The sequence below is a fragment of the Miniopterus natalensis genome, chromosome X (genome assembly GCF_054644295.1).
Source record: "Miniopterus natalensis isolate mMinNat1 chromosome X, mMinNat1.hap1, whole genome shotgun sequence".
NCBI classification, from domain to species: Eukaryota; Metazoa; Chordata; class Mammalia; order Chiroptera; family Miniopteridae; genus Miniopterus; species Miniopterus natalensis.
The window spans coordinates 99,899,656-99,926,935 of record NC_142103.1 but is presented as its reverse complement, the minus strand read 5'-3'; the positions used below and the strand labels follow the sequence as shown (position 1 = coordinate 99,926,935).

The window sequence follows — 27,280 nt, the reverse complement described above, 5'->3', positions numbered from 1 at the left end:
CAAGGAATGCATCTAGCTGACAACTATACAAACCCTCATAGACACAGGCAACAGTATGGTGGTCACCAGAGGGAAGGGGGTGGTTGGTCATAAGGGTAAAGGGGGCCAAATATGTGGTGACAGAAGAAGATTTGACTTCGGGTGGTGGGCACACAATGCAGTATACAGATGATGCATCATAGAATATTACACTTGAAACCTATATAATTTTATTAACAAATGTCACCCCAATAAATTTAATTAAAGAGAAAAAAGTCAAGGAAAGAAAAATTATAGCAGAGATTTATTCATAGAAGGAAAGAAAGGGGGGGAAAGGGAGGAATTAAATCAGGAGGAATACTTCCTGGAATATTCACATTCATCACAACCTTATTCAATCTGATTTACATGTGTCTACACAATACTCAGAATGTTGACCCTTAGATAACTGCAGATCATGAGCCTTAAAAAATAGGTTATTATTTTCACTCTACTTTATAGTTTAAGTTTCTTAACGACAAGTGCTAAAAATGAAAGGTTTTTGATTGCCCCTTGGTTAATGAGAGCATTAAACTAACCAGGAGTTTCCACTCCCTAAGTGTTTCTGATTCATCAGGGACTTACTTTAACTGGCTTAGCTCACTTGAAGGTACTGAGAGTCTAGCTGTTGGGCATCTACACTAGGTACCCTGCATGCAGCAGGCAACAACCTGATTATTTCCAAGACCTTTCACGGACAGTTGGGACTACTGGTAGAGAAGGAATCTCTGCAGTGGCTCCGGCAGATGCAGCTCGTGGATGCTCTGATGACATGCTCGACCCAAGCACTTCCGGACACACAGGCGACAGAGCTGGGAAAGAGTAGGTGGGCCTAAGGAAGGAATTAAAACGGTGTGAACCTCAGGCTAGTTGAGGGGTAGAGTGAAGGGGAGACTGGAGGACTGGAAGAGGCTGAAACTTTCTAAAAGATTAAGAGAAGCTGGATGTGTATAGGAATTAGAGAGTGAGGTAGCAAACACTCAGTACACACAGGATTCCGGTTTGCTCCTTGGGCAGGGACATGTTTCTTTAAGTTGAGTCTCCAGTGGTAATTATAGTACCGATATTGAAGAATGAGGCTAACCAGAGGCAAGTTAGGAATGAGGCATGTGGTCTAAAGGGAATGCACTTTATTTGTATACCACATGCGCCAATGGGTGTTATTCGAAGAGAAAACACAAACAGAAGCACTGAACATGCAAGACCCTGAGACAGAACTGCAGAGCAGGAGAGCGTCAGCAGGAAGCCCAGACTATGTGGTCACAGAGACAGTGTCAGGAGATGTGCTGGGGTCCTGGTACGCAGGGTCCTCCCGGATTGCCTGGCTCTAGCTTCCCAGGAGGCGGTGCTGCCTGGGTCCTGACTCACATTTGGAGGGTCTCCCATTCTCACGAGGATCTCAGTTCAATAGAAGATCAGGAGAAAGGACCCAACTCACTTAGACCCCATTATACCCTGAACCTCTATTTCATGGAGTCTCATGGAGTTATCATACCTGTGGCTTTGAGCAGCTTTGAGTCCTAAAGGAAAGTAAACTAATGAGAGTCCAAAATACAGTTGAGTAGGATGAATGAGCTTTGGGCTGGAATACTAGTTATACGGGGGCATTTGTAATGTCCCATTATTTTGTAACCTGACTATCAATAAAGATGTCTTCAGCCCAGCTGGAGTGACTCAGTTGGTTGGAGCTTCCTCCCGTGCACCAAAAGGTTGCTGGTTCGATTCCCAGTCAGGGCACATATCCACATTGTGGGTTCAGTCCCTGGTCAGGGAGCATGCGGGAGGCAACTGATTGATGTTTCTCTCTCTCTTTTTCTCTCTCTCTCAGCATGTCCTTGGGTGAAGATTTTTAAAAAGATATCTTTAAGTAGATCTATGTAAAATTACTGAACAAACTTTCCTTTTCCAGAAAATCCTACTGTAGTAGCATCTTGTACCCCATGAGAAATGTTTGATGGCATGCGCCAACAGGGAGATAACACATGCATTGATATTGCTAAGGAGTATCCATGTGATAGAAAACTATCTGGAGGAACAATTGCCCTTAGTTAAAATCTTGGGATGCAAGAATGGAAAGTGTCTCTACCTTTCACTCAACTAAAGCTCATCTGGAAAACAGTAATGCAGAAAAACTATCCATTTTGCCTAGACAAATTCAGATATCAGCCGGTGTTCATCCTTCTAGAGCAAGTGGCTATATTTAGGAATACAGAGGACAGAGGAACTTGCTTATAAGAAATATAAATCCCCGACCCGGAAACATTTTTGATGGAAGAAAAGAGGAAATGTGACAACTGCTATAAACCATATTCTCAGCTATTACTTGGAAAGTATCTGATATTTCCCAACTGGGAGCTGGTAAGGAAGATCCTAATTCTTCAAGTGGAGATTCAAATAACAGAACAATCATTAATGACATGGAACTACTGCAAATAATCTAGACCAGTGGTACTCAAAATGTGGCCTCAGACCAGCAGCAGCACCTCCTGGGAGCCTGGTGGACATGCAGTACAGAGTCTAGGACCCCACCTCAGACCTGCTGAATCAGAATCTGCATTTTAATGAGACCCCCTGGTGATTCCCATGCTCCTTAGAGCTTAAGAAGCACTGACCTAGAAAGTGTTCCTAAAATGACTGAATTGCACTTGGAAGGTATATAAGATATGGGGGTGGTTTCACAAAATGGAACTGGTGAGTGAAAGAAAACCCTTCCCCACTAGAAACTATTTCAGAAGATTCAGGATCAGGCCATAACATTAAGAATGCACATTTGGGCCCAGCCGGCATGGCTCAGTGGTTGAGCATTGACCTATGATCCAGGAGGTTCCCGGTCAGGGCATATGCCCAGGTTGTGGGCTCAAGTGCAGGTGGCAGCCGATCAATGACTCTCTCATCATTGATGTTTCTATCTCTCTCTCCCTCTCCCTTCCTCTCTCTGGAATTAATAAAGATATATTAAAAAAAGAAAAAAGAATGCACATTTGAGGATCAGACTGCTTGGTTAGAATCCTGGTTCTGCTTTTCATTAGCCCTGTGACCTTCTGCAAGCCAATCTCTTTATGTTTCTCTTTTCCCATTCACAGCTGGGATAGCACCAGTTACTGTAAAGTTCTTTGTGTATTAAAGCTTTAAGAATTCAGGGAGACTAATCTATGTTTTGAATTTAGCTCAGTGTCTGACACATGTAAAAGCAAATAATTACTATTGTCATTAATATTCTCCTGAACATACGTGATCAACATAGGCTCCAATAATGTTCTCTTTTTGTATGGACACAACATGGTTCTCTTTTGAATATGGAATACAGAGCATTTTAGAGGCCCGCCTTTCCTCCTCTGGCATCTGGAGTTACATTAGTTCACAGTGGAAATGGGAGTGAAGCAATAAGAATGCAAACCCACCTCCTCTCTAATCTGGAGAACAGGCAAACAACTTCGTTTAGTTTACTTTCTGAAGTACACACACCATGTATGTATCATCTCTAACTCAAGTATTTCTCATTTTCCCTGAACTGCATCCAGATATTACAAAGCAGAGTTTTGGTCTGCTCAATTGTGTGCTTATGCCAGGATAGATGTGGCAGTTCAACCTTTTCATGGTGAAAACAAAGTTCTCTGATTATTTTCTTGCTATGGAAAATACAAAGCAATATACCAGTTGTATATGAATGCCCTTTGGTTATAAGTGAGTACATGCAGCATATAAAATCCCCTTTCAGTGATACTAGGACTTGCTGCCTCCTACATGTCACTTCCAATCAAAAAGAGAAGACAGACAAGGTAAGAAAGCCTAGAGATGAGACAGAAGGGACAGAGAGCAGATGTGCCTAAGGAAGAGAAATGGATCCCCGGCCCTTCCTTACCTTCCCAGAGCAGGAGCGCCTGCTCCACGCTGCTTTTGGGGGCTGCCAGGTCAAGTGCACTTTTGCCCTGAGCATTTCTGCACTTCAGGTTAGCCCCATAGTCTATCAGCAGGCGGACGACTTCCACACTAGACTGCTTCGCCGCAGCATGGAGGGGGGTGTCCAGCCATTGCCCGTGGTCAACATTGGCCCCTTAACAAAGCAGACGGTCACAGTTCGACATGAAATGTTAAATGTAGAAACACAACGAGCCTAAAACACAGTAGCTGTAGATAAAGACATCTTAAATGCCATGACAATGACAAATATTTGAAAATGTGACGCAATGCCTATTAAGACTGTTTCAAAATATTTTGATGAGAAAGTAAATTAAAATATTTTTAGCCATTTAAAATACTTTCCTTGCTTTCCCATATGAACTTTATGACATACAAAATTAATTCTTTGCAGCTCCTTTTACATAGATTATTTTCTTTTTAGCAGAGGATAAAGCTAAGTTTATTTAGTAATTATATTATTCAGAGCTCACAAAAAAGATTTCTGAACCACTATAGGGGGTAGTATATGATGGCAGATTTTAAAAAAAAGCAAGGAAAATCTTAGAGACAAAAATTCTTATTTAAAGGCTATTACTACAATCTCCACTTTTGTGTCAGTGGCTAAGTTTGGGAAATCTTTAAACAAATAATAGTTTCAAGACATTTTACTTTTCCCTAGACTCTCAGTTTCTGCATATGCCTTTAAAAAAAAAAAAAAATGACTGCCCAAGTCAGGTGTCTCAGTTGGTTGGAGCATCGCCCAGCACACCAAAAGGTTGTGGGCTCCATCCCCGGTTAGGGTGCATACAGAAGGCACCTGATCAATCAATGTTTCTCTCTCACATCAATGTTTCTCTCTCTTCCCCTCTCTCTGAAATCAATAAACATATCCTCCACTGAGGATTAAAAAATTTCTAGCCCAGGCCAGTGTGGCTCAATTGGTTGAGTGTCATCCTGCGCACTGAAAGGTCTCCAGTTGGATTCCTGGTCAGGGCACATACCCAGGTTGTGGGTTCAATCCCTGGTCAGGGTGTGTGTGAGAGGCAACTGATTGATGTTTCTCTCTCATATCAATGTTTCTCTCTCTTCCTCTCCCTTCCTCTTTCTCTCTAAAAATCAATAAAAACATATTTTTAAAAAATTACTAAATAATGTACCAGGATTGATCTTAAGTAGGTAGTCTATGGCAAATGTCTGTTGTTTTTAGTATCCAGCATCTTCCTAGTTAGCACACCTAGACTTCCTCTGGGGAACCATTCCCATGATTCCTAGTTCATGTGTTACCAGTGAAGTCCAACTGCAGTGTAGACCAAAATCTAGGGCTAAGCCAATCAGTGTTGTATTGTATTCCCTTGGCCACCATGAGTGGTTCAGGCATGGACATGTGACTCAGAAAGAACCGATGAAATGCAATTGTTTTTTCCCCTAGGACTTAAATGGGAAAGAGACTCTTGCTGTCTCTTGAGACCACCAAGGAGATCCATATACCAAGTAAACGGAGCCAATATCAAAGGAAGCAGAACTAAAAAACACAGATACTCATTCTCTGAAGAAGTTCTGTTTTAAGTATTCAAACCTCAAATGCTGCTATAATTTTGTCCAGCCTGATAAGAATTTCATCTTGGAAGTTCATGGAAAACCAACAAGGTTAATAGATTCTTTTCATGACAAGATTTCTGGAAGTTACCTAATTCTAGAAGTTTCTTCACACAATCTACCCTTTGATGGGTGCAGGCCACATACAGGGGAGTTCCAAGCTGGGGCACTTCTTGGTCAATGTTCACGTTATTTGCCAGCAGAATCTCCATGCATTCTCTATGACCTGGTGGGACACAAGATAACCTCACTCAAGTAAAAAAATATTGAATATCCACAGAATTATAGGATTGCTTATCTGAGATGGGCTTTAGAAATAACAGATTTTTTAAGCAGAAAAAAAATTTTGGAAATCTTAGAAATCTCCAAAATTAAACCATTAGAAAGAGAAGCATGCCCATGCTTTCCCCACTTAATTCCTCTTTGCAGCCTTTGAGGTACCTCCAACTAAACTAAGGGCTCCAAGGAGCACAGCTGAGACCCTTTAGAATGAAGCCACCAGTTTACAAATAGAGGTTACAAGACCCAGAGGGGTAAATGACTCATCCTATTATTACTCTGAAAAGCCAGGGCTCAAATCTAAGAGCCAGCCCTGATTCCTCCATTACAAATTTCTCATTCTCTTCACCCATGCGTGCAAGGTTGGGTGTATGACTGTACCATGTGGTAAAAGCTCCTTATTTTGGGTTAATCTGGAAGATACCTATAATAATTTAAAATCTTCAAGTATAGAATATATTTAAATGTACTTTCAAATTCAATGACTAATAAGAGCTATGTACAATTACTCTAGAGAGTTTGCCCAATGAACAGACAGATATTGTTAATCTGCAGCATACGAATGATTTGCTCAGAAGCAAATATTTTGGAGGTAGCATTGTGAGCTTGAAATGAATTTGTTCTCTTTAAAGATTTAAATGCTTACTTGAAAGCCCTGGCTAGTGTGGCTCACTTGGTTGGAGCATCATCCCACACACCAAAAGGCAGTGGATTAGATTCCCAGTCAGGGCACATGCCTAGATTGTGGGTTCGATTTCTGGTCAGGGAGCATGTGGGAGGCAACCAATTAATGTGTCTCATATCGATGTTTCTCTATTCTTTCCTCTGTCTAAAAATCAATAATAAATATATATATACACACACATATATATAAATGTTTCCGTTTTAAAATCTTATCATTGCTGATTAACTTAACTAAAGTTTTCTTTACAGATAACATAAAAGTAAGCTTTACCTCAAACCTGCTTGATTGATCACAAATTCTGAGTTAAGTATAAATATGCATTAAAACATACAGATAAGGATTCTGTGGATTCAAACTATTTATTTGTTCATATAAGTAAATATTATGCCTGGATGATAACATCAATATGTCAAAGTATTGACCCAGACTCACCCAGCTTGTTCACAGAGGTTTAAAGCTGTTAAGAATCCAGAAATACTATCTAATCAATACCTAAAACTGTATGGCAAATGTATCTAATAAACATTGTTGAATAATTTCTGTCCTTTTTATGCAGAAGAAACTGAGCCCAGTTTGAGTTAAATTTAAGTATTCTCAGGAAGTTTTAAAAAAATGAATACAGTATATAAAAGTCAAATGATTAGCACTACTGTAACAATATCTAAAATAGTGAATTTGCTATTCATCTGTCCATTCTGTGGGCACTGGTCCCTAACATGCTTTTATGACACATGAATTCATGTGTTTATAATAAACATATATATATATAGTGGGTACATAGATACAAAACACTCCATATGTAACCATCTAAGCACTGCAGAATTAGTTAAGTAATTCAAACCATTCCCAGTATTAATCTATTTTTCAATGTTTGGATGAAATGTAAATAATAGATTAATTTTTACTTCAAATTAATATTAAAAAAATTTTAAAGACTTTTAAATCATGCCAAAGTATTTCCATACAACTTAAAGAACTTACTTAAAGTTTGGGAAATGGCCATCATCAGTTATTAATCAATAGATTCCACATATAAGTGAAATCACATGGTCTTATCTTTCTCTTATTGGCTATTTCATTTAGCATAATGCTCTCCAGGTCCATCCATACTGTCGCAAAGGGTAAGATTTCCTTCTTTTTTACAGCTGCATAGTATTCCATGGTGTAAATATACCACTGCTTTTTTTTATCCACTCATCTACTGATGGACACTGGGCTGCTTCTAAACCTGGGCTATTGTAAATAACACTGCAGTGGACATTGGGTCTTTAATATTATTTAAAGTAATCCACTCCAACAACAGCATGGGGGAGAAGGGGATGGGTGGAGGTGGAAGAGGGCATAGAGGGGATAAAAGGTGATGGGAAAAAATAAAAAATATAAAATAAAACAAAAAACAACAAAAAAATAAAGTAATCCACTCCAAAAAATTACCAAGTGACCTGTTTAATAAACAGGGGCAAATATTTCAGTATTGCCTTTTGAAAGAAAGGCTTTCGTCCCCAATTATAGCAGCAAACGTCACTGTACTACAGTGTTCTAAGTTCTTCATTGTATTTCTGATCGTAATACAAGAGAATAACTCTCCCACTGGGTAACACAGAAATGTTGCTCTTTAAGTGTCACTTCTGACAAATGACCTTGGGCTTTCAATGGCATCTTCTTGTTCAAGTTTAGTGAATGCATATAATTTTTATATTCCTTAATTTTACTCTTTTCTCTCATTTCAAAAGTAACGAGGACATAAGAGTCTAGAGTCAATTTCAGGATTTCCAACACCATGCTCTTTAAATTTGCAACTTTTTTTTCAATAATTAAGGACCTTAAAGTCATTAGCTCATCTAGAGTGCATTGCCTATTGTGGAAAATTATGTTTAATCTTCCATTAGAGAAACTATCACCTTGGCTTTCAGACACTTTCATAATTTATTTTATGTTAGTGGTTGATGTCTTATGGGCTTGGGGGATGAACTATTCTCTTCTAATAAGGACAGAGACATAACCACAGTATGACTCATGGAAGTCACTTCTGCAGTCTTGATTGTACCAGCTGCCACCAAAACAACAGCAAAGAGCCTCAAGAAAGGCCTGTCAAGAGACTGTCCTCAAGAAATGGGACATCTGAGACAGAAAGCCATTCCCAGGTTATAAGAAGAGCTGTTTCATGCCCCAGTGGTATTTCCTGAAGATTTGGGCAAACTGAAGTTTCTGCTGTGGGATTTCTAAGCCACGCATAGTCTACTGGTGAACACTTGGTGATCCTTGCATGGTGATCACTAAACCACTGATTCACGCAGACTGGAGTGAGTCCACCAATGATTTGTGTGTAATGTGATGGCTCATTTACCTCTCTTTACTGCCTCATGGATGGGGGATGCCAGGTGCACCTCGAGCTGCGCCTTGGCTCCGAACTCTAGAAGCACGTTGACACACGCAGCACTCCCACTGCAGCAAGCACTGAAGAGGGGTGTGGCTCCATGGACTGTCACTCCATTGACCTAATGATGGGCAAGAGAGACCCAGAGGTTTCGCTATTTCTTTATCATGATCTCCAAGTTGCATTCCTATATATCTACCTGGAGAAACTTCCCATGCTGATGAATGAGTGAGGGAACTCTACATCATTACAGCATTATGTTATATTTAGGGACCAGTAGCCTAACAACGCTCACCTCTATAAATAATATCCAAAATGGGGAAAAATGGGACAAAGCTTTTAAAACGTATTTGTGGGTATTCCAGAGCTTCTTAGGAGCCTCTTAATGATTGAGGAACAGTCCTGTATGGTGGTTAAGAACATGATCTATGAAACCATTAGCCTGAATTCAAATCTTAGCTCTCTTTTATTTGTGCAGAGATCTTGGTTGGGATGCTAATTTTCTGTGCCTAGGTTTCCTTATCTGTAAATGAAGATCATAAAAGAATGTACCTTGAGGTTATTGGGCAGATTGAGTTACTGTATGTGAAATACTTGGAACATTGCCTGGTGCCCAGTAAACATTCCATAAACATTTGCAACAACAATTATTTCCATTTTTCATTAATATGGAGCTGACATCCCCTCTCAATCATAAACAAACATAGGGAAACCAAAAGTACTAGAGAAATCAGCTAGTTTAAAGTCCTAAAATCCGGTTAAAAAAAAAAAAATTCTCCCCGGCAATTCCCCATACTTTGTCTTTCTTGCCACAAATTTCCTTCCTGGACTACTATAATCCATACAAATTACATTTGCCAGCAGTGACTCCTAAAGAAATCATGACCATGCCAAAGGCACAAAGAAAATAGCCATCAACATGGTGTCCACAACCATCCTTGGTGCCTTTTAGGGATGTGGGAGGTACTTAGGAAGGAGCACAGCTAGGAAGCATCTTTGAGTATTAGCAATGGATTGGAAAGAACATCAGAGACTAGAGAGCAAGGCATTCTAGTAGGGAGGCTCTGATAGGATTGAAATGCGGGACAATAAGGGCTTGATGTCAAATCATAGCACCTCAGTAACTAAGAATATATGCTTGTGATAATCAGGATCCTAAATTTCCTTGTTTCAGAAACAAAAAAGGTATTTCTTCACAGAGCCAGGATAGCCCCATTAAACTGGAAAGTTAAAGATGAGATGCTAAGATGGCAGAGACAGGCAAGGACAGGGAAAAATGTGTATAAATTTATATAATCTAGAGATTTCTAACCTATTTACATTTTTCCTAATAAGTATTTGGTGGAACTGATTTGATTTGTTTTTACTAAGTATTATTCTCTTCCTGATTCCAGGAAGTCTTCTAACTTGATTTCCTATAAGTATCTCTCTCAGTTCAGGTCAGTGCCAATGTTTCAGAAACAAAGGTAAGAGAATTGCCTCTCATTGAATAGGTTGAATTCTACAAGGGAAGACAAACACAAAAAGCAATCACTTTGATACAACAATAAATGCTTCAGATCACTACAGGAACAGCAAAAAGGAGAGCATAGACTTGAGAAATATTTAGAAAGTATAATTAGCAGGATGTTGTGATTAATTAGATGAGGAGATAAATAGGATAATTCAGGTTTGGGGCTTGCGAAACCAGGAATGTTTCACCTGGTCTGTGAGGCTGGGAATCCAAGAGGAGGAACTGGTCCCAGAAGGAAGAACATGATAAGCCCAATTTCGGATGCACCGAGTTTGAGGTACCCACGGGACTGGCAATTCTGAGGAATTTTCTACCGATGGACCAACCTTCTCTTGTTCCATCTGTCAGTCTGATTTAAATGTTAAATAATAAAATATATATTGACTGCTTCCTCATAAGATTGCCAAAGACAAGGGGCCATGTCTTACTCTTATTTTTGCCCCTCACTGAACCTCCCAGAGTTGTACCAGCACACACTCCTCTACGACACGAGGTTGTCTGACAGTCCCCACCCACAGTCTCTGTGACTCCAGAGGTCTAGCTTGAAAGGAAATGGCCTGCCCCAAACTTGCCCTAACCATCCCATGTGAGTCAACTAAGGTAACATAAAGAAACACTACCTAATGAAAATACACAACCACTATGGCATCAGGAAAATCCCTTTGCCCACAGAAGACTTCGGTATTCAGTTCTACATGTAGAAACCCAACTTCCATATAAAATCTAAAGAAAATCTTCATCAAGCACTTAAAACATTACAGCTCATGAAACAAAGAATGCAAGGACTGAGTTTAAAACTAAAATTATCAACAAAACCGTACCTCGCAACTAAATGTCAGTGAGATTTTCAAAAGTTTTAATTTTATAATTCTATTCTGGTATCTGATTACATATAGCACCTCAGTCACTCCTTGAAAAAAAAGGAGAATTTAAAAATCAAATCAAGTCAGGGGTGGATGGTAAAGGGGAACATGGGCCCCTTGCCAGGCTCCAGCTGCCCCCCCCACTCTGGGGAACACAGTGAAGGCCATCAGTAAGCGGACTGTGAGGCCTTGGGAGCCTGGCCAGCTCCTCAGTCAAGGAAACAGCTAGCAGTTTTTATCTCACACAGCTTGCGCAAAAACACCCCCCACCCCCGCATGCCCTGTTTACCCTGCTCTATAGAACCTGTGATGGGAAAGTCTGGGTGGCGGGGACACAATAGCACCCCCGCCCCTGCGCCGGTGCGGTGGTAAGCTTCACCCGTCGGCCACCACTGGTGCACAAGTGAGGCCTGATAAACCCATGTCTTCCACAGTCAGTCCTCTGGGTTACTTCTTTGGGAGTCTAAGAACAATATGCTAAGGTTTTCCGGGACCTCAGCACTTTGCATGACAAGGGGGAGCACTTTATAAATTATATAAGTGTCTAACTACTATGGGTACACCTGAAACTAACATCAAATGATATTAAATGTCAATTGTAATAAAAGTTGAATTATACAATTAAAAAATAAGATAAAGTTAATTCTGTAGTTTTTCTCAATGTGCTATTTTTTAAAAGCTCGTTTAGTTTAATCCTTTTGCTCAAAAAATAGTTGGTTTAGGGTTTTGAATTTAAACTTGTGGGGTTTTTTGTTGTTCTTTTAAAATATGTTCTTTTTAATGTTTTATGATAAATTTTCCAAGATCAGTTTCCAAATTACTTCAGTTCAAGTTGCTTTTGTCAAAGGCAGCGTCACAATTTGGGGATCCCTGTGAACTACCGCCCCGGAACGTGCGCACACAGGCCCAGAGGCTGGAGAGAGGAGCGAGCGCGGCGCCTTCCCGGCCGCGCAGAAACGCGGGCCAGGCCGGGCCAGGCCGTTGGCGCGGCGGGGGCAGGCCCGGGGGCGGGGCGGCACTCACCTGCGCACCGCTTTCCAGCAGAGCCTTCGCACAGGCTACGTGACCGCCCAGGCACGCCTCGTGGAGGGAAGACACCCGGTTGATCGTCACGAGGTTCACATTGACACCCTACAATCCGCAGAGAGGTGGGTTAAGGGCTGCATTAGCAATAGCGGTGAAAGCAACAGTCGGACCCGTTTCCGTTGGCCTGAGGGGATCGGATAGAAAGGAGAAGAGGCCGCGACCAGGACGCCTATACGGGGCGGGGCGCGCGGAGCCCTGAACGCATTCGTTCGCCAGGCGCCCGCTCGGCATGGACGCGGGCAGGGTGCTGGCACCTGGGGCTTCAGAGTTTATGACCCAGGTTTCTGTCCCCCAAGAGCCTCGTGGGGAAATAGACATGGGGGAGAAGGAAGCAGCGATATATTGCTATGCGGGAAGCGTCCAAATTTCAGCTGGGAGCACGGGGTATACCCTTGAATCTACTTCGAGAGTATTTAAGACTGAAAGCATAAAAAATCCAAGCTAGGAAGGCAAAAAAAAAAGCATAGTTGACCCTTAAACAATGCAGGGGGTAAGGACCCCAACCCCTGCGCAGGCAAAAATCTCTTTATAAGTTGACTCCCCCAACACTTAATTACTAATAGCCTACTGTTGACCAGAAGCCAAACAAATAAGTCAATTAACACATATCTTGTATATGTGTTATACACTGTATTCTTACAATAAAGCTAGAGGAAAGAAAATGTTCTGAAGGAAATGATAAGGAAAATACACTTACAGTACTGTAATCATATTGGGAGCAGAAAGATGACCCCCAGGTCCAAGAGTAGACAGGAAAGTTGGTGGTACCCCCAGGACTCATACGCCAGAGCAGCAGCCCACTGTCTGCTACAGGTCCACTGAGTGCACACGTCTGCAGGATCAGGGGCTGGGGCCACGGGCTCCTCCTAACCCAGCTCCTTGCCCAGCTCCCGGTGGCTCTGCCCGGGCCTTGCACACACCCCTTCCCCAGACTGCTCGGTTCCACTCTGCTCATCCTGGAGTCCAGGTGACAGAGGACAGGATCAGCCAGCTGCTGGGCAACTCTGCCTTCATCCCTGATTTTAACTTGGTCCTTACATTCTCCCCAGGATTACTACTTTCTATGTGTAAAAGGAATTAGGTCCCTGGGTGATCCTTCCCAGCTGAGTTGTTTTTGATTCCCTGCCTTGTCAATGACCTGCTGGAAGCTTCCAACACCTAGTGGATGACCCTGAACCCCAAACCCTAACCGAAGTACCCACCACCTTCTGCCAGACCTCCATGGTGCTCCCTGTCCCTTTCCACTACTGCTTGTCCCTTCATCTTAGGGCTTCTCTGTGCCGCCTTAGTCCTGTCCATTTTCATGTCCTGAATATGACGTCATTACTCTAGAGCTGCGCTATAGATTTCAAGTTGGGTATCAAATACAATTACTAAAGACTCTTTTCCTTTTCTCATATATGATTTCTTTTCAAGAAAAGAAAAACAGGCTAATCCACAAGGTGGCAGGTATGTACTAGGAAAAAAAACCCCACAACTTATCAGTGCAAACAAAGTCCTTAAAATTGTGGGAATGTAATTCTAGGCAGGCTCAAAAGAATATCCAGAGTGAATCACCTTCACTGTGCGTGAGAAAATGGAGCAGCAGAAAGTTCAAACTACAAGACTTGAGGCTCCCCAGCTGGTGGTGACAGCCAGGGTGAGGAGCTCCTGATCCCCGGTTGAATGTTTTACAGCTATCTCAATGTAAAATAAAATTGAGTGATACATCTTGGCTGGTGAGTAAAGGCAAGGAAGTGGGGTGTGCCTAAGGAAAAGCTGAACTTCTCTACGAATAATGCTCCTTACACATTTAAGCACACTACGGAAAGCAACATGCTTATGAAGTATAGTTAATAAAGACATGCTCAATGCAATGTGGGGTCCTGGATTGGATCCTGGAAGAGAAAACAGGCACTAATGGGAAAACTGGTGTCATCCCAATAGTCTGTAGTTTAGCTGATGGCATCGGGGTGAACACTGATTTGTTATTTTTGACTAAAGTACACAGTTATGTAAGATGTTAACACCAGGGGAATTTCAGTGAAGGGTATATGGCAACTCACTGTACTATCTCTGCAATGCTTCCTTAAAATAATTCCAAAATTAAGTCTATGAAAAATACTAATAAAAATATTAAATTTGGCAGCTGAGAGAGGGTAGAGGTAAGACTTTTCACTGTGTACCTTTTCATATCATTTTAATTTTGAACTATGTGAATATGTTACATATTAAAAATAAATCAAATGTAAAGTGCTTAAAAATAAATAAGCAAGTGATAAAATCAAGTACAAAGCGTACTTGATAATTACTAGAAGTTTTCTTTTTACCTCTACTTTCTTGAGAACTAGCACAACTCATAAAGGAGAGAAAAAAAAGGCACACGTGCACACACACACACGTGTCCATGGGCTATGCATATATGCATATAAGTTCTTTGATCAATCTCTCCCCACCCACTCCCCCATAGCGCATTCGCACTGAGATTCATCAGTCTGTTCCATGCTTCTGTGTCACTGGATCTATTTTGTTCCTCAGTCTATTTTGTTTATTAGATTCCACATATGAGGGAGTTCATGTAAAACTGAATCAGGAAGAATCAGAAAACCTGAATAGGCTAATAACTAATGAAACTGAAGCAGTAATAATAATTTTAAAAACTACCAGCAAACAAAAGCTATGTCTGGATGGCTTCACAGGGGAGCTTTCTAATTCTTTACATTGTAGAGTTAGATAGTTAACTAAAAATGTTTCTTGCTTTTTGAGATAGGCCTGTAGTGCTATGAACTTCCCTCTTAGGGCTGCTTTCACTGTGTCCCATAGATTTTTGGTTGTTGTGTGTTCATTTTCATTTGTTTCCAGGAAGTATTTGATTTCTTTCTTGATCTTATTGGTAACCCATTCATTGTTTAATAACATCCTATTTAGCCTCCATGTGTTTGAAAGTTCTTGAGTGTTTTTACTGTAGTTGATTTACAGTTTCATGCCATTATGATCTGAGGTGCTTGATATGATTTCAATTTTCTTGAACTTGTAGATACTTGTTTTGTGTCCTAACATGTGGTCTCTCTTTGAACATGACTCGTGTGCACTTGAGAGGAATGTATATTCTGCAGGTTTGGAGTGAAATGTTCTGTAAATATCAATTAAATCCATCTGATCTTGTGTGCCACTTAGAGTCACTGTTTCTGTGTTGACTGTATCTAGTGAAGTCAGTGGGGTGTTAAAGTCCCCAACTATGACTGTATTACTATTGATCTCTCCCTTAAAGTCCTTAAGGTTATTATTGATAGGTCCTTATTTATTGCCATTTTAATTCTTTATGCCTATGTTTCTCTCTCTATTTCTTCTTATTATTATAGCAGTCCCTTTAACCTGCAATGCTGGTTTGGTGATGATAAACTCCTTTACCTTTTTTTGTCCGGGAAGCTCTTTATTTCACCATCTTTTTTGAATGATAGCCTTGCTGGATAGAGTAGTCTTGGTTTCAGATCCTTGTTTTGCATTACCTTGAATACTTCATGCCATTCCCTTCTGGCCTGTAGTTTTTGATGAGAAGTCAGCTGACAGCCGTATGGGAGCTCCTTTGTAGGTAACAGCTTGCTTTTCTCTTGCTGCCTTTAAGGTTCTATCTGTCTTAAATTCTTGGCATTTTAATTATGATGTGTCCAGGCGTGGGCCTCTTTGGATTCTTCTTGCTTGGGATTCTCTGTGCCTCCTGAATTTGTGTGACTTTTTCCTTCACCAGGTTAGGGAAGTTTTCTGCCATTATTTCTTCAAACAGGTTCTCTAATCCTTGCTTACTTTTGACCTCCTCTGGCAAGCCTATGATGCAAATATTGTTATGTTCCACGTTGTCCCACAGCTCCCTTAGACTGTCCTCCTGTTTTTTAATTGTTTTTTTCATTTTGGATCTCTGATTGATTTTTTTCTACCCTGTCTTCTAATTCACTGACCTGATCCTCAGCTTCCTCTAATCTGCTGTTTATTCCTTCCAATGTATCCTTTATTTCTGCTATGTCATTCTTCATTTCTGACTGGTCATTTTTCATAGTTTCTATATCTCTTCTCAGGCTGTTGAGCATCCTCACAATCAGTATTCTGAACTCTATATCTGATAGATTGCTTATCTCCATTTCATTTAGCTCTTTTTCTGAAGACTTCTCTTGTTCTTTCATTTGGGGCTTGTGTTTTGTCTCCCCATTTTGGCTATCTATTTGGGTTTGTTTCTATGTATTAGGTAGATCTGCTAGGACTCTCAGTCTTTCTGGAAGGTCTCTGGTGCAGGCTAATGTCAGATGCTGTTTGTGATTGGCCTTGAGTACCCTGTTTGGAGCTATCAACAACCCTAAGCTTGAGGTCCCCTCTGTTGGGACTGGGTGCATTTAGACAGGACCAAGATGCACACCAAAGTCTGCTTTTCCAAGGCCCAGGTCCAGAAGCAGAGCAGGCAAAGACTTGAAGCACTCTTAGTTCTGCCTCTGCTTGCAAGTTGATTAATCTGATTCTCTTAATGAGCCTCAGGCTGTAGAAACTCCTCTGGGTAAAGTGAGAGGTATTCCAGCAGGGTGGGGCAATTGCTTCCCCCTCAGGAAAAAGCTGTTTGGAAGGTAAATGTCTCCCTCTGAAATATGTCCTCTGCAGTATGGAGGAATGACTTAGCACAGGAATCCAGAGGAGTGCGCTCTGAGCTCTATCTCCAGAGCCCACAACCCTCGATTCTCCTCACACAGCCCCAGTCCACTCTGCCCTCCCTCTGCTGGAGCCCAAGGTGATGGGCTGCACACAAAACTTTGTGTGTTTCCTCTTTAAGAGGGTGCCAGCATTTCCAGCCATCTCTCCTTGGAAGACAGAAACCTGGCTGCTTCTCACAGCCAGATGTAATGTGGGCACCTTTCTCAGTTCTGGTGCTCTTGGCTGGGAAGCCCAGCCTGGGGTTTAAGCCCCAGAGTCCTCAGTGGGAACCACCCACAGCTGAGATATCCCTCCAGACCTGCAGCTGCTGCCTGTGGGAGCCCATACAGCCCTCTTGTGCCTCCGCACTTCCTACCAGACTCTATGTGGTCTCCACTTTTCTTCCTTGGTTATGAGGGTGCTCTTCAGCTCATCTTCAGTTGCAGTTGATTATTCAGGATGTTTTTCCTATATTTTAGTTGTAATTCCAGTTTGGTCCCGGGAGAATATCAGTGTAGCTTCCACTCAGTCCACCGCCATCTTTAATCTCTTTGATTGTCAATCTATTTTAATGTTTGCTCTTGAAATGATGTATCACTGGGGTAGGCAGCCTCTAAGATAGCTCCCAGTGATCCCTGCTTCCTGGTACTGGCTCACTTGTATTATCCCTTGAGTGTGGGCTGGATTTACTGACTCACATCTAATGAAGAGAATATGGCAGAAGTGATGTCACTTCGGAGATTAGGATATACTAAGACCTCCTTCTTAGGCAGTCTCTTTGTGCTCTCTCTGGGGGACACCAGTTACCATTTCATGATGCAGACACAGCCCCACGGACAGGCCCATGTGGCAAGGAATTGAAGCTGACCGATAACCACATGAGTGAGTTTGGAAGCAGATCCTCCCCAGGTGGATCTATGAGATAACTGCAGCCTGGCTGATACTTCACAGCCTGCGAGAGACTCAGAGCCAGAACCACCCAGCTGAGCTGCTCCTTGGCCAACAGAAACCATGAGAATCTAAGTGTTTGTTGTTTTCAGCCCCTATTCTTTGAGGTGATTTGGTACACAGCAATAGCTGACTAATGCAATTTCAGGGCTGCTGCTACTAAGGCACACTGGGAGAGTATAAAGTGTTAGTGCAACATAAATTTGAGGGCATCCTTCATCAGCCTATGAGGTAAAAGAAGGCCCAGAAGGGGAAGGATGGAACTGGGGAGAAAATGAGCCAGTTTCCCAAGGAAGGAGAGGCAGGAGGAACAAATGGTGAGCTTTAAGAGCATACATACACCTGAAATGGCCATGCTGGGAGCCAGCCAGCAAGCCCTCTACTACAGGCAAAGCTAATAAAAAAGGATGCTTACTGATAGGATAGTCTTCAGTTGGCTTACCTGTGCAATTAAAGTTTTAAGGGCCAGTAAGCGCCCCTGGGCTGCAGCTTCATGAAGTGGGGATCGATCAGCCCAGCAGTCTGAAACACAAATCAAGCTCAGTGTCAAGGTCTGGAGTCTTCTTCCTATAGCTCAGTCATGCTGTCAACCCACTATGAGAGGAGGTTTGGGGGAAGAGGAGGGAAGCTTGTACCGAGCAGCAGGCTCTCTTGTCACACTTTCAGGGTGACAAGCCACTGAATGTACAGTCCATTAGACTGTTGGTAGGTGTGGAGGGAGCACACAAACTCTACCTGGGTTTTGGGGCAACTTTAACAAGCAATAGATGGAGTACAATGCTTGAATAAATAGCTTCAAATAAAGCAAAATGAAGGGCCAAGCTGGACAATGAGCTTCCCCAGTTTCATCTTTCCCCCGCCTCTCACCCTTACCCCTACCCTCAAGACTCAACAGCATATCATGTACCATGAAGGAGATTCTAGTGGGTCAGCAAAAATGATCTTGTTCTAAATTCCTTAGGCAATTGTCTCTGTTTCATTTTGGTAATGAAACATATCTATTATCATAATGCACGATGTCCTTTTTCAGATGACACAATCCTCCAAAAGTTTTTCCCTAAACAGCTTTGTTGAGGGCAGCTGACTGTGATGGCTAAGTATGGAGCAAGCAGAGCCACACTGCCTGGATTCAAGTCCTACCTTGACCACTTTCTGTGCCAAAATGGGAAAGTTACTAAAATTATTTGAACCTCAATTTCCTGACCTGTAAACTGAGGGTATAGCAGTCTAGTATTTAGCAAGTGCTTTGGTCTCTAAGTAGGCCAATAATATACAACCATGAGAGTAGGTGCTCAACACAATTTACTAATAAGTACATATGGTAAGACAACACTCTAGGGAACAGCTTCAGAACTGCCTTAGAAATGTATTTGTCTTGCAGTTGCTAGTCAGCAAACAACACTAACCAGCTTAAAAGGGCATTTAAGAAGTAACCTTCTGTTAAACATGCCAAAGGATAATCAATCATCTGTTTTGGAAGAAAACCTACTGTGGTTTGCAAAATTTGGGCATTCTTCAAATTATAACTGTGCTCTTCAAATACTGAATAGCATGTAATAACGATCTAGATTTAACACAGAGGGTCCATCTTACCAACCTTTCCTGGGTGATCCTGATGGTGTTAAGAATTCAGGTTCCCCCATAGCTGCAACCTTGGCAGAGACAATCCCACCAAAATGGAATTCATGTGAATTTGAAATAGCTTGAGGCCTCAAAGACAAAGTAAACTTTTCAAATTGATGAGAATCAGGGCTATAAACAGTTCAGTATGCTCTTTTCTTATGTTGAAACTCAAGTTTTATCTTCTCTAACCCTTTGGGGTATGAATAGGGGGAAAGCTAGAAACAACTCTACAGGGTTGGATTGAAATTGGAGCAATTGGTATGAAAATGTGACTATATATGTGTGTATATAATTACATGCATTATATGTATGTGTTTATATATGTGTGTGTGTGTAGGGCTCCTTGGAGAAATGGCTGATTCCAGGCCCGGACAAGGAAAAATATAAGATGGGCCTCAAACACCTTGCCAGAAAGTAAGGTAGTACTCAATGAATGTTGGGAAATGTCAAAGACACAGAAGCTGGCATGAAGGGGCTTCCACTGGCCAAATATGGAATGATACGAACATCAAAATAAATAATGATACTAAGAGAGTAAATAATAATTTAATTCCTATTAATAAAATAAGAATCTTTAAGTCCTCACTGATAATTATATAAATTATTTTATATATTAATATATTATATCTTATATAAATTGGGAGAAGAGAAAATTCTTCCCTAGAGAATTCCAACTCAGAAATATAAAAGACATAATAAAATCTGCCTCAAATTATCTCCCCATAAAATAATTATTAGTTGTAAAGGGAATAGGTAATTTTACAGTAAAACAAAATTGTGGATACCACCTTACCCAGGGGATCGAAGTTAACATCAGAAGTGATGGAAACAAATTGGCAGTGTGCCATCTGGTGGAATGCAATGAGCGACATCATGTACCATGGGCAGAAATGGAATGGAAAGAACACACCATCACTCTGTGATATTCCTGCTCAAAACACATAACCCGAATCTAATAGGGACACTGAGAACCAACTCAAGCTGAGGGACATTCTACAAAATAACTGGCTTGTAACCAGTTCAAAGAGAGACTGAGGGGACTGTTCCAGACTGAAAGAGGCTAATGAGACACAACATTTAAAGGCAACATGTGTGCCTCGATTAGATCTTTTTGCTATCAGGGACATTAGGACAGTTGGGAAAACATCAGTGGGGGTCTCTGGGTGAAACGGAAATTCTTTGTACCACTTGTAACTTTTCTCTCATTTTGAAATTAGTTTCAAAACAAAAAAGTGTATGTGCATATATAATATATATTACACATAAATAAAATCACTAGTGTTTTCATACTCCAGGTATGAATATGTGATGTTTTTATTAAAACAACAACAAACAGCCTGGCCAGTGTTGCTCAGTGGTTGAGCACCAACCCATGAACCAAGAGGTCATCGGTTTGTTTCCTGGTCAGGGCACATGCCCAGGTTGTGGGCTTGATCCCCAGTAGGGGGCCTGCAGGAGGCAGTCTATCAGTGTTTATTTTCAATGCTTCTATCTCTCTCTCTCCCTTCCTCTCTCTAAAATCAATAAAAATATATATTTAAAAACACAGATATAGTTGTTGGCATCTCCACTTGTTCCAGGGTCAGCTAGAAGCTAATGAGCGGAGTATTTTAAAAACTCTTGGATATTTGCTTATAATTTTCATAAACTGGGAATGAGATAATGTATGCATATAATCCTCAATTAGTCGGCCTTGGCTTTCTTCTAATACATCTCCATCTCATCAACGTGGAGCACGTATCACACATTACACATTGCCCTTTTGCCTAACTGCTCTTGGAAATGGACACCGGCACTGGGGTTGTGAGGACAGTTTTCACCCCTGGACTGCAACGCAGCACCCTGACTGACCAATGCAAGAAGCAAACCCACAGCCATTTGTTACCCTTTTGTTCTAACAATAGCCAGTCAACCAAAGTCACCTACAGGTACTCTAAGTATTTCATTCAAAAATAAAAATAAGATTTAAGTGGTAACTTGCTATTATTAACTTAGAATATCAACATGAAATGGCTTTATTATTTCTAACACTTGCCTCCAAGTGGGCTGTGGGGTGCCCTTTCCCTGGGAAGCAGGAACCATCACATCTGCATCCCATTTCTAGAAACTTTGTTACTCATCTGCCCCTAAGACCCACTCTGCGCACACACCTGGAGATCTCATGGTCCTAACGTTGAGTGAAGGCAGCCAGGCACAAAAGAGTGTGTGCAGTGTTAGCCCTTCCTATAAAGTACAAAAACGGGCCAAACTCACCTTGGGTGTCAGGACTGCAAAGTACCCCGAGGAGGGCAGGGGCTCACTGGGAGAGGGCCTGGTGCGGGCCGTGCTGAAAGCACGCAGTCCCTTGCTCTCGGGAGGTGGCCCAGCTGATTGTGTCTGCTTGGTAAAAATTCACCCAACTGCTCGCTTAGGGTTTGTGCACTTGTCTGTATTTACATCAGACTTCAACACACGTTTGAAAACGACCAGCCTACCCGTCAGTCCACTTTAAAGCCGCACTCTCTGCTCCTCTGCCAACTCCTGGGAGGTATGGCCCTCTCTGCCGCCCCAGCAGCTGGAGGCGGAAAATCGGCGTGTTCTTGCACGGCCCCCCTTGGTTCTTCTAAGTGCCAGCTCATCGGGGGCCTCGGGAGCGGGGAGAAGTGAGGGACAGGGGAGATGTCTCCGCAGTTAACCGGAAGAACAGGCCAGTGCTTCTCTCAGCCTCAGCAGGCCTCGCTGCCGTGCCCCTTTCCGATGCACTGGCATTTGACCGCCTCCCCGTGGCTGCTGGCAACGCAGCGCCCTCTATGCCCCCACTCGCGCCTCATGCCCCGTGCTTCTGAGGCCGCAGCAAGCCCGTGGGCCATCTTCCACGCCATCAAGAAAGAAGGAGTGGCAGGTTGCCCTGGGTTTCTCTTACCCACCGCTGCTTTCCGACTCTCTTTTCCCCTAACTGGGCAGGACGGGGCAGTTCAGAGCTGCCCGGGCAGACTTCTCACCTGAGGGTGCACCACCAGGCGCCCCTCCGTGCAGGTGCCCCTTATCGGAACTTGCACTTCTCCTGGAGCCCACATCCCTTGGCTTTCAGGAGAGGACGGAGGAGCCTGCGCATGAACTGGAACACCCCCAAAGAACTACTGGTGTTTAAATTCTGCCTGTCCTCGTGGAAGATTGACTTTGGAGTGCTATGCTAATATCCACTTGCTCTCTAGAGATAATGTGAATTAAACCAATTGTATCATCTGAAATGTAGAAATCATTTTTGTTTCCCAACTGGAAGCAAAACCAATCTCAGGGAAGTCACCTTTCCAATCGCGTTGTTTTCCAGCACTTGCTCAGAAAGATCTTGAGTTTTCACACAAAGCCCTTCTCCAGAAAAATCTGCCAAGGTGGGCTCTCCTGTTTTGCTACTCATTCCCAACACGCAGTCTCTCACTCTTATTATTCCTGTTTTGCAAATTGCAGCTAATTGTGAGAAATTAAGGGTAAAAGTTATTTGGCAGCTAGGGAGTTTTTCCATTCCTTTCAGGAAATATGTAACCAAGCTCTCCAAATAAATGAATGCTTAAATAGGAATCAGTCACTCTCTTCTAAGGCAGTCTATTTTTACTTATTTGGCAGAATGCCTGTGTCACAGGGCTGCGAGCACGTTATGGGGATAGTTTACTCTACAAATATGTTTACTTGTTCCTGATGAGGTGTACGGAAAATGTTCCAAGTACTTTTTCACTCCCCCTCTCTGACTTTTTCTCAGAATACGATTTATATCTCTGCTTCTTGGACTCTAAATAACAATTTCATGACAACTTTGAAACCCATAGATTTCAATAACAAAATTGGTTCCGATGGAATACAGTTGCCCGAGTTTCAAATGTTCAAGATAAAAATCAATTCTTTTGTTTGAAAGTGTTTGCAATTTATACCCGTCCTAATTCCAATAAGTATTTGCTATTACTGGTTTGTTATTTTTTAAAAACCAGCTAACCGGTTATAATCTCTAGTGCACGTGAAACAATCTTTATTCTCTTAAGTCCCCAAATAATATGAAGCAACATCTCTTGCAGCATCTATCAAAGGAAAGAAAATTCAAAAGGAGTTTCAATTTTGAACCAAAATATAGGTAAGGGCCTAACGGAATTAATGATACTTTAAACACAAAGGTAATTGTAAAAAAACGTATTATAATAAATTTCCTGAAGTATCTAAAATATTATAATAAAACTGAGTCAAAATGCACATTCTCTAGAACACTCAGCCCTGGTCAGGAGATGAACCATGGTCAAGGCACATCTTTCCGTAGTGTGTCAGAAAGAAGGCTCCTTTGAACTCATTAGGAACAGGAGAGGTGAGCTGGGTGGGAGGTGGGGCGGCCGAGTCCCTACTGAGGACTGGTTGTCCCAACTTGAGAAAGCCAGCAGGCAACTGTGATATGTAACCACTCAGAGGATAGCTGGGCCAAGGCTGAGGAAACAACCAGAAAAACTGAACAAGAGTAGAAGGCTAGGCAGAGGATTGGGCAAGAATGTACCAACGGCAGGAAAATCCTGTCCAAATGGGAAAAATGAGTCAGACTGATGAGTCTGGCAGAGGTGTGGCCATCAAATCAAGGTTAGCCCTTTGAATTTAGAACAAGGACAACTAAGTTTAAGTGTAACACTTAGAACAGTATCAGTATTTTAGCTCAAAATAGCCCTTTAAAGGGGGAGGGTGGATGTGAAAGTTCTACAATCTCATATCTGCTATTGTAAAAATCCCCCAAATTCTAAAAACCAAGTTTTTCCCAAGGTTGACACAAAATCCTTTGCCAGCAAAACACGGCCAATACTCATGTTAAGCAATATATATATTTGTATTTTCACTTGGTGTGAATATTTATATGTTCACTATAGAAATATCAAAATGTCTGATTATGGGAGGCAGCTCTAGGCCCTGCTGGGAGTGCCATGTAATATGCACTACACACTGTGATCTTTCTAGTATCTCCCCAAACTCCTGAATCCTATCTGGTCCAAGGGTTGTGAAAAGCCATTATCAACCTGTATCTACACTTTATTTTTATCAAGTTTGATGACCAAGTTACTAGGCTAAATACAGCTTCTATTCTGGCCAAATTAGGAAAGGTTGAAAAATTATATACAATGTCTCTCAGGAGCAAGACAGTGCCTGAGGAAGATCTATGGGCTGAAGGCGGAATCCGGTGATCTATCCAGTGCTCTAGATGTAATGTCAAGGGCCGATGACAATGTTTCAAACTTAAAAATATATATACTTATTTAACTGACATACAAACAAAGCAGCCTGAAAAAAGCAAAATAAAAATAAGCCAACCACAGGTTAACTCAATCCTGACGAGTTATCTACAAATGTAATAACTTAAACCACAAAGACATATTGAATGATGTATTCTAGAATATGAAATTCCAGGGGAAAAACTTTCCCCAGAAGATTTTACAGCCAAAATAAAATAGTTAATGAGAGATATGATGCTGGGGGCTGTTCCCAAAAGAAAAAGTGCCAGGACCTATGATAGGCTAACCTCTGTCCTGGCTGAGTTTTTACCGCCCTCCCCTTATTTTTTACAGCAGTGATGACAGTTTACAGAAATATAATATGCTATTGGAAATCAAGAAACTTAACCTCCCTGAGGCTTTTCTAAATTAATTAGCTAACTTACGAATTAAACGTCACATCTTTTCCCAACAAACATTTGTCTGCTCAATGAACAGTAAAGGCCATTTCAGGTTTGAGGTGAACACTTGCACAAAATGTTGTTCTTTCTTTTCAGTACACCTAGCTTTAAATATCTAGTATCTGACTGCTTATAATGTCAAAAGAAAACACGCTCTTAGAACCTTGGAAAAACCACTGCTTCTGGCATGTTACTGCCTGTATTATTAGAGAAAGGCTTAGTCACCAAATCTAAATATACTCTCTATTGTGTGTGCGCGCGCACAGCATGCCCACACACAGAGACCCATCTACACAGCCACACATATGCACATATTTAGGAAGAAAATCAAACTGGGAAATAAACATGCACCCTCTTCCCTGCTGCCTCTTGTTAATGATAATCGAAAAATACGGTTTTGACTTTGTAACACCATGTTACTTACAAATCAAATGAATATTATCCAAGGACCTTGAACAAATATGAGTAAAAGAATAAATAAGTTCAATTTAAGAGATTTGTATTATAGCCCCAGACTTAAACCATGCTTACACAGGTTCTATTATAAAATCTTTTTAAGAGGATACTTAATTAAGGGCCACAAAGACAAAAATAAAGCACATGAGCAACAAAAGACATTTTCTCTCTCTTGCAACAATGACTTTCTTGGACTTCACCTAATTTAAACCATGGGGATGATGTATCTATGAAAACATCAAAACTGTGTTACTGAAACATTTAAAAAACCCCTGCACATATTTACAAATTAAATAAGAAAACAGCTTTTTCAGATCATGCTAAGCTTGAAACTAAAGGGAGTTGAAACAACATACCTCCCTGAAATGTGTGACAAATATAATCCCCAAAAGAAATCTCCTTCCACACTCCGAGCCTTCTGACACTTCCTGAAACTTCAACATTCTTCTCATTTTCCCCAGTTAACTGAAGCATTCTGATGCTTTGTCTTTGGAGGTCTTATTTCCTTGGATAAGACTGCTGTTATCTAATGTCTTCAAAGTCATCTAGTGTATTCGAATCACAAAGCGTCAGTCTATTTTGAAAGAGAACCCTAGATGCAAATAGAAATGGATACTAAAGACTGATGTAATCCTGGAACCCCGATGAACACTAAAAACCCACAGGGAAATCCTGAACTGTTTATGAGTAAATACTCCTCTATTAATCGAGGATCCTGGCAGTGACAAGGATATCTGATTCATTTACTTTCGTAGCATCTCATTACAATTAAGTCATTTCAAAGAAACGGAAACTAAGTTCTACAAAGCAGGAGACTTCAAAATGTTTTACCCAAATCTTGGCATTTCATATTATAATAATAACCTCTGTTTGAGTGCTTTGCATGGTACCACATATAAATGGGTTTAGTAAAAGGTTTTTCCTGACAGTGACAAGTGGCTAATCAATTCCAATTGCAAATGACAGCACCAAAATAAATACAGCTTGCCGCATTTGCTGCTTTAAATCAAATTTCTTGGTCATTCTACTCCATGAGGACATTCAATCTTGTTAGAATACATTGTTAAAGTTTGATTAAAAATATTAAAGACAATAATCCAAGATAAGTAATTCTTTAGGTTAGTAGAAACAAGGTTTCTCAAAAGACTTTTAGAAAGCCACTCCTTTAATTACTTCTTAAATAATAACTCTTAATCGAAGAACCAACTTGCAAAAAATAAGGCTAAAAATCCTTCACAAATGGTGCAATCAACGCCATTTGTTATTTTAAATAATAATTTTCAAATGACCCACTCAGAGCCAAAGTATAAATAAAATCTACCTTCTAGAAATATTATTCATATGAATTACCCAAGGTTTTTATAAAATGTGTATTGTGACCCCAGGCTGTATTCTCATGCATCAGCCTTTTAACAAAGGCTGTCTTTTTACCTGATATTCCACCATAGATCTCTTCTGCTATCCTAGCCGCTTCTTTTCTATTTCCTTTGACGATATAGAAATGGGTTAGGAGAGCCAAAAAAACTTTAATTAAAAGCTTGAAAAAAAGAAAAGTAGCAAACATGGTAACAAAAATGTTTTTAAAGCCATAGAAAACAGAACCATCTTCCAT

General features: G+C 41.2%; 1 protein-coding gene across 3 annotated transcripts; it reads right to left on the bottom strand.

The window, feature by feature from the left end:
• Positions 1 to 725: 725 nt before the first annotated feature.
• ASB11 (ankyrin repeat and SOCS box containing 11) lies at positions 726 to 27,280 on the bottom strand. Of its 3 annotated transcripts, none has more exons than XM_087813630.1 (7): positions 27,100 to 27,280; positions 18,361 to 18,440; positions 12,255 to 12,362; positions 8,826 to 8,976; positions 5,606 to 5,740; positions 3,881 to 4,072; positions 726 to 850 (listed from the first exon to the last, which is right to left on the bottom strand). In XM_087813630.1, exons 1-7 carry the CDS (start codon positions 27,278 to 27,280, stop codon positions 726 to 728), a joined length of 972 nt encoding a protein of 323 aa, XP_087669756.1. The 3 variants fall into 3 exon arrangements, with proteins under 3 accessions (XP_087669756.1, XP_087669757.1, XP_087669758.1); XM_087813631.1 differs by having other exon boundaries at positions 12,255 to 12,311; XM_087813632.1 differs by lacking the exon at positions 27,100 to 27,280 and adding an exon at positions 26,025 to 26,142.

Coding starts and splice junctions, on each gene's coding strand:
- ASB11 (XM_087813630.1), bottom strand. CDS start 27,280: ATGGAAGATGGTTCTGTTTTCTATGGCTTTAAAAACATTTTTGTTACC. Junction 12,363..18,360: donor TTAAAACTTTAATTGCACAG/GTAAGCCAACTG, acceptor TGCGGATTGTAG/GGTGTCAATGTGAACCTCGT. Junction 8,977..12,254: donor TGCTGGAAAGCGGTGCGCAG/GTGAGTGCCGCC, acceptor GCCCATCATTAG/GTCAATGGAGTGACAGTCCA.